Source organism: Vigna unguiculata, chromosome 9 (genome assembly GCF_037176805.1).
Source record: "Vigna unguiculata cultivar grain cowpea cultivar isolate G323 ecotype 2 chromosome 9, ASM3717680v1, whole genome shotgun sequence".
In the NCBI taxonomy this organism is placed as follows: domain Eukaryota; kingdom Viridiplantae; phylum Streptophyta; class Magnoliopsida; order Fabales; family Fabaceae; genus Vigna; species Vigna unguiculata.
Genome location: NC_140800.1, coordinates 32,061,317 through 32,069,049, shown reverse-complemented (window position 1 = coordinate 32,069,049; position 7,733 = coordinate 32,061,317). Strand labels below are relative to the sequence as shown.

The 7,733-nt window shown below is 36.4% G+C and overlaps 1 protein-coding gene across 1 annotated transcript; it reads left to right on the top strand.

Annotated features, from left to right (window-relative positions):
- Positions 1-5,596: 5,596 nt before the first annotated feature.
- CHIL (Chalcone-flavanone isomerase family protein) lies at positions 5,597-7,228 on the top strand. Its single transcript, XM_028046024.2, has 5 exons — positions 5,597-5,836; positions 5,949-6,032; positions 6,322-6,477; positions 6,645-6,871; positions 6,949-7,228. Coding segments are annotated over exons 1-5 (630 nt in total). The 5' UTR covers positions 5,597-5,835; the 3' UTR covers positions 7,111-7,228.
- The last annotated feature ends 505 nt before the right edge of the window (positions 7,229-7,733 follow it).

The window sequence follows — 7,733 nt, the reverse complement described above, 5'->3', positions numbered from 1 at the left end:
TGCCAATCTGCATTCTCTTGCGTAATGGTCGTACTTGCCACACCTGAAACATTCCACTTCTGACTTGGACCGATCTCCTTAGCCCTTTCTTGACCACGACCATGTCAATTATGTTGCCTAGTCTAATTTGTGCTCTCTTCAACATCATCTATCACGTCCACCCAGACCTTGTCCACCTCGACCTTGGTCACCTCGCCTTCTATCACTTCGTCCTCTGCCTCCAAGACCTCTGCTCCAAGTATTTCGAGTTTCATTCAAATCAAGTTGCACCTGTAATGCTTGATCACGCGGGTCGTGCTTCTTCCCTTTATTTTGTTCGTGGGCCTCCAATGACTCGCAAGTTCTTCCACTGTGAGAACTGACAGGTCCTTCGATGCTCTCAAAATCATTTATTAGTGATCTTAGGATTTTCTCCACAACCCGACTTGCTGACATTGGCTCTCCATTCTACCGAGGTTGTTTGCCACCTTCTATACTCGAGTTATACACTCAGTTATCTGCTATTTATCTTCCATATTCAACCCTTTAAACTCTCCTCTGAGAGCTTGAAGCTAGAATTGTCTGACCCGGTCGGTTCCTTTGTATTCAACCTGTAGAATATCCAATGCTTCCTTTGAAGATACAACATTTTCATTCTTCTCGAAGCCTGACTTGTCCACAACATTGTACAAAAAATATAAAGCCGACTTGTCTCTCGCTCACGTCTTCTTCAGCACGGTAATCTGGGTCGTTGTCTGATTTGCATCATCCACAAGTTCTTCGTACCCGGTCTCCACTAGATCCCAAATATCTTGGGATCCCAAAAGAGTCTTCATCTGTAGACACCAATTGTCATAATTGGTTTTCTTTGTCAATTGTGACTATAAGAACCGTGGAAATTAATTAATAAATGCGGGTAGTAGGAGCCTTTATGACATTTAATTTTGACATGTATGATGTGGAAAAGTATTAGCTCAATTGGTTGAGAGTACTTTATTGTGCAAAAAGTACTTGGGTTTGAGTCCTATGTATGCCAATTGTGTGTTATTTAATTTATTATTATTTTTAATAATATGCTTGATCCTGTTGAGTGATAATATAATCATAAAATTATATGAATTATCATGAAACATGAATTGGTTGAATGATTATGCATCAAATTAACTTTCTTTTTGCAAAACTTAGTTTTGGCACTGAAAGCAGCCACTAAATGGACCTTGAATGGTAATTAAACTTTAGTTAATGGCAATTTTCGTTTTAGTGCATTAATCTACCATTAAGGCGCCATTAAAAGGAAAATTTTGGGTGAGAAGAAAGGTTTTTGTGCTTACCATTGCTGCATAGTGAGAGGAGTACGAAATAGGAGAGTGTATTGTGAGGATTGAGTGAAGCAAGGAACTGAATTGAGAAGGAGTGCTAGGCGGCATAGTGATCAAGGAGGAACTCTAAAAAATCTCCAAGTTTAAGCAAAGGAACCAAGTTAGGGGAGTTCTACTCGTTAATGTTTATGTGCGTGAATAATTGTATGATTGATTGAGTATTTGGATGTCTGAATTAGATTAAAACTGTGCAATTTCACGTTTATGTAAATTTTCCAGAAACCGCCTAACGGACCTTCAAAGCCGCCAGGCGACCCATACCATTTATGCCTGTTTTTGGGTTCCATATGAGGAACCGCGTGGCAGTACGAGCCTGACCGTCAGGCGACACATGTATGCCAACCAAGTTTCTGGGTTTTTGAATGAAGGGTCTGGCGGTGATGATCAAACCGCCAGGCGACGCGAGTAGTATGTCTCGATTCTCATGTTTTTTTTTTGTTGGTTTTGGGATTAATTTTTTAATTGGGAACTGAGTGAGTTGTCAGTTGTTGGCTATTGGAAACTAAAACAATTGAATTCGCTTATGATTGGAAGTGAATTGGATAACATTTGATATGAACAAATTTTAAGGTTGGAAAAATTGGGGACTTTTATGATTAAAGTATAATTATAGTAAATTGACAATGGAACGATGTTGGATATAGTTAAGTTTGAACATTGGTGTTACGTGATCATGCTCACGTACGAAACAGTGAGGATAGGTAGAAGGAAGTACCAAGAAAACTATAGGAGGATATTCCAAGTGCAGAAATTCTGGGGAATTGCCTAAAACTGCATGCACCGCCTAGCGGCATCTCAGAGGCCTAGAGTTCTACATGGTTGTGGAAGTTACTAATGGTTTTGGACTTTTGGGGGGCCAGGTTCTTGCTACCTGTGGAATGGAAGTAGTAATCGGATAGAAGCTCTGGGATGATAGGTAGTAGTTAGAGGTGGGAATTATATGATTGGGATGGGAAAAGAATGTTAATGTAGTGCATTAGGAGTTGCACTGCAAGTGGGAAATAAGTGTGGTATAAACATTGTGGTATTGTTCATGATAAGATGTTGCTAGAGCAAATGTGAGTTGTAAAACTAATTGGAATTGCCAAGTTGGAAGAATGGTATAAATATGGTTATGTCATATAATATATGATGGAGACTTAGCTAATGATTGGGTAATTAGCAGATAACAAGGGCATAAAACTAACAGTGGCATATTGTGAATTGGCAAATATGGAAGGTTAAATAAGTTTCATTATTGGAAATCTTAGATTCACGAATATAAATGGTAATAAGGAGATTAGTGACAAGTGAATCAAGTGGATATGGAATTAGTTAACCTGGTAAAGTTCAATGCGGTGTTTGGTGCCTATGGAGAGTGTGCCAACGGATTTGGAATGTCAAAACCAATATTAGTCGTTGTACTGGTGTGGCGCCTGGCGGTAAATTCGACACCACCAGGTAATAGCATCAATATCAATGGGCTCCTGGAACACGTTTGCTTGGTTATGAGGGTGGTCCCACTAAACGATGACTGCAACGTTGGTGTTGTTAGAGGCGCTACGCGCCTGGCGGTATGTGTCCCCCACCAGGCGATCTAGAGGTGGGAAGCGCCTGATGCCTCGTGAGTAGCGCCAAGCGGTATTGCTGCAGCAAAATCATGTGTTGCTTGCTTTGTGGTGCGTGATCTACAAGGCTTCTATGGTAATTCAAAGGCAGACTTGCTGGTGTTCCTTGAGTTGTGGCTTGGAACGTATCCCTTGAGTTGTGGCTCGGGATAGGGGTTAAGCACGTGAATTCCTTGAGTTGTGGCTCGTAATGACATCTTTTGAGTTGTGGCTCGAGATGGCGAATGAACATGAGAAACTCTTGAGTTGTGGCTCGAGTTGGCGAGTGTTGCCGATGTGAGTGTACACGTTGTGGTGTGCACAGATGGGTCCAGTTAGATTGCCTTCCTTATTAATAAGATGACGAGTTTGGTAGTCTTGAGACGTTACAAATATTATTCGTATTGGGAACTCCACCTGGTGTTACGGTGTGTGATCTGTAGCATGGTTTTTCGCACGTGCTCTACTAGTTGTGGCTGGTAGGTGTGGCAACAAGACATCTTGAGATACTTATTAGGAGACGTAGAACACGGTTAAGATGGTGGTGACCATGTGGCGTGAAAACAAAGGATGGAATTCCTTTGGTATATTTGTATTTATATATATATATATATATATATATATATATATATATATAAATGTTCTATATACATTATTTGTTTGATATTAACTCACCCTATTTGAGTGTTTGGCGATGATCGTGTATGCGGTACACGAGAGCAGATGATGTTGCAAGTGGATTTGATGAGGCTAAGAGATGGAGCAGGGGCTAGCTAGGAAGATTTTATAGAGTTGTTTTATTATGGATTTTACAGATTGTAACCTTGGTTTATGAACATGGATTTATTTTATAATTGAGTTTATAAGGTGAATTTGAGATACTTTATAAATGAAATAAAGTTTTAAATTTCCTGCGTTTTGGGAAATGAGGTTTCATTAATTGACTTTTAATTATTATTATTATTATTATTTTTTATTATATAAACCCGTAATATCTTGTCGGGATGTTACAACGACAACCCATTTCACAACTTTAGCCATCTCTCACTCAGGCGCACTCCTTTCTTCCTTTTTCACACTTTTTCACTCTCATTCTTTTTTTTCACTCGGTACTCAGAGCATAAAGCTCTGATACCACTTTGTTGGAAAAATTCACACACTAATAGGATATGCAACGTAACTTACTGTGGTATTTTTATTGACGGAGAATAGGCTATTATATAGCCAATTACAAATCAAATATTAACAAACCAAACTAAATCTTAATCTTATCTAGTATGCCATATTTTCAAACTAAATCTTAGATACTCCAACTAACTAAAATAGGGTTATTCTCGTAAAATTACAAAAATACTATATTGTTTACCTGCACATCTCTTGGTCAGTGAATGAATTGTGGATTTTCGATATCACGCGTATTCGTGCTCGCATTCACACGCAAATCCCTTAAAATGAACGAGGTATTCATTCACCAATCCGTCTCCTCGAACATTAATTCTCTCAACGTGAACACAATGTAAGAGCGGAGATCAACTTCAAACATTTTAATTAAGCGGGATAGGGACCAAACAGTAATTTTTTTTCTAATTATTATTTCAAAATCACATCTTTTAAATAAAACTAATGAGTTATTATTTATTTGAAAAAATAAAGTTCCGAAAAGAAGTGTCTTTAATGATATAAAATAAAGTTTGAAATAAGGTCCTAAAATTCATTATGAATATGTTCTACTACTTAATAAAAACTTACACAAAAAATTAAGAGTAATAATGCAAAAAGCAATAAGAAGATTCCTGTATTTGCAACGAAGGTACCAACCCATTCGGTGAACTTAAACAAAAGTACAAACACCGTCGCAAAAGAATATCCTAAAAAATAATTGTCAAAACATAATTTTCCATTAAAATATACTCAAAATAATTCAATTTTTTTATATAAATTTAAGAAACTTCAATCTTTACATCCAAAGCAAGATGTAAAAGTAGTTATCTAAAAGTAGCATCCTCTTCCCATGTCCAACCAATAATTCGTTTCTGAAATTAGGTAAGACAGGGAACATGACTGGATTCAAGAACTTATCACAACAAATTTTTTTTCTGTCACCATTTACATAATGTGAATTATTCAGCAACTTCATCAATGATTCATATTTTTTTATTAACAGATTCAATGACTTCCTTTACAATATTTTTCTGGCTTTCAAGTTATTTTTCTCTTTCGTAAATGTTAAAAACAGAGACATATAAAAGGTAACATACATGTACTAACCCAACTTGTTTAAGTGGTGTTGTTCTTTGACTCTGCAGTAGTTGCATTTTAGACCCATAATGCAAATGTGTTAGAAGAGTACAAAAAAAGGTGGAGAAAATAAAATTGTTTATAGATGGGTTGGTAGGATGAACGGTGGCTCTCGTGCCACCTACCCCATCGATGGCCTAAGAACTTCTCAACTAGTCAAACAAAGGCATCAACTTTGAATGCAAAAATATACCCGTCAACCATTTTTCATCATATTTATCTCTTGAAAATAAAAAACTCTTTTTTACACCATTTAAATGTTACAGTTTAATTTCTTTGGAAACCCTCTTGTGCAAATGGAATGTATATTTCAAAAAATGAAATATTATTCATTTGTTTGTGATGGGTGGATAAAAAGGTTTAAGGGAATAGCCAACCTTAAATAATATAGAAAGTTAGCAATTGACCAACTCACAGGTGTAAGACCAACTTGGCTCTACCTACCTACCACATTATTTTCAGACTTCTGAAGAAGAGAGGGTCTAAATAAATAGCCTTCAATATCCACTCTAATTAACTCAACCTTTTTGCCACACCACTTTCTTCATCTCAGCTCTTCCTACTCTTCAACTCCACCAATATCAAATTTAACTAGTAAGATCTCTCTCCCTCCACCCAATGATTTGTTGAATGTTGTTTATTGATTTTAATCTGTTTGTGCTTTTGTCTAAGAGAAATATTGTTTCTTCTGTGAATTTTATTTCAGTGGCTACAGAACAGGTGTTGGTTGATGAAATCTCTTATCCTTCTAAGATCACTGCTGCAAAGTCCCTGTCTCTGCTGGGTCATGGTAAGTTAGTTTACCTGTTTCCTCTACTTGCACCTATGTTTCTGCTATGCTCTTATGAAGTATTTTTCTTAATTTGATTTTTAAGATGGGATGAGGTTAAGATTTGATAGTGTTCTGAATTCTGATGTTTAAATGTTTTCATCCAAGTTAAGAATTAATACCGCAAGGGATCTAAGATCATAGACTTAAAATCTTTGTTCCACACCAATATAAGTGCTGGAGTGTTGGCTATGATTTGATTCATTTATGAGTAGCAAGTAGACTCAACTTGATTTCCCTCTTTGATCAGGAATCACCGACATGGAGATCCACTTTATCCATGTGAAATTCTACTCAATCGGGGTCTATTTCGAGCCTGAAGTAGTAAGTCACTTGCAGCAGTTCAAAGGAAAACCGGCAAAGGAGCTGGAAGAGAATGATGAGTTCTATGATGCTCTTATTTCTGGTAAGTGTTTTCTAAAGTTCTGTTGAATATCAGTTTAATAAGATGTCATCTGATCATAGACATAATAAGGATATGGTTTAATGGTGCTGTCATATAACGTTGTTAATGTGGTTTCTAAGGTAAATATTATAAAGGCTAATGAATGATCAAACATATTGTATATACAGCTCCGGTTGAAAAGTTTATTAGACTTGTGGTGATCAAAGAGATAAAGGGTGCACAATATGGGGTTCAGATTGAGAGTGCTGTGAGGGATAGGTTGGCAGCTGAGGACAAATATGAGGAAGAAGAAGAAGAGGCTTTGGAAAAAGTCATTGAATTTTTCCAGTCTAAGTACTTCAAGAAGCACTCTGTCATCACATACCATTTCCCAGCAGATTCTGCTACTGCTGAGGTAAAACATCATTATCAACTTGTTGCTGATTACATTTGAGTTAACCTTTTAGTTAAAATGGCTTGATTGTTATGCAGATTGTGGTATCTTTGGAGGGGAAAGAAGACTCCAAGTTTGTGTTAGAGAATGGCAATGTGGTGGAGGCCATCAAGAAATGGTACCTTGGTGGCTCAAGGGCAGTGTCTTCCACAACCATTCAATCTCTGGCTGCCACTTTTTCTCAGGAGCTCTCCAAGTGAACATAACTTAATCTTGGAGTAATGTTTTGTATTGTTAAGTTGTAGTAATTGGATTTTTCTTCACACAATGTTTGAGGATCTCTACTTCTGAATAATGTTAATCCTGTGAAATTTTTAAGTGCTCTATGTATGCTTATTATTCTTCATTTCATCTGGTTAGAACACATAATAAATCAACATCATCTACACTACAAGTTTGAGTTTTTACTTTTGAAGGTCAGTATTTTCTAAGACTACCAAAAACCAAAATCTGCAACCACTACCCTTACAAGTTATTGAACCTGTTACAGAAATCTTACTAGTGGGTTATAGATGAATAAATTTTAATTTTCACCTCTGTATATAAATTTTTTGATATTTTAAGAGAATTTTCTAACACACTCAACTACGTAAAAAAGATTTTGATTTCTGTACTTGCCAATCAATTTAATAGCCAAGCATATGTAATGTAGGTTTTTTTTTTTTAATCAATCCATTTTTCATTTACAAATGCTAACGTAACTTTATAACCATGGTTTCACACAGAAGGGTTCTAGAGTCCAGATTTATTTTGAAGTAAACAAATAATCTAAAACTTGATTGAGTAATAGTTCTAGTATTTATTAAAAGTTTTCTATCCAAAA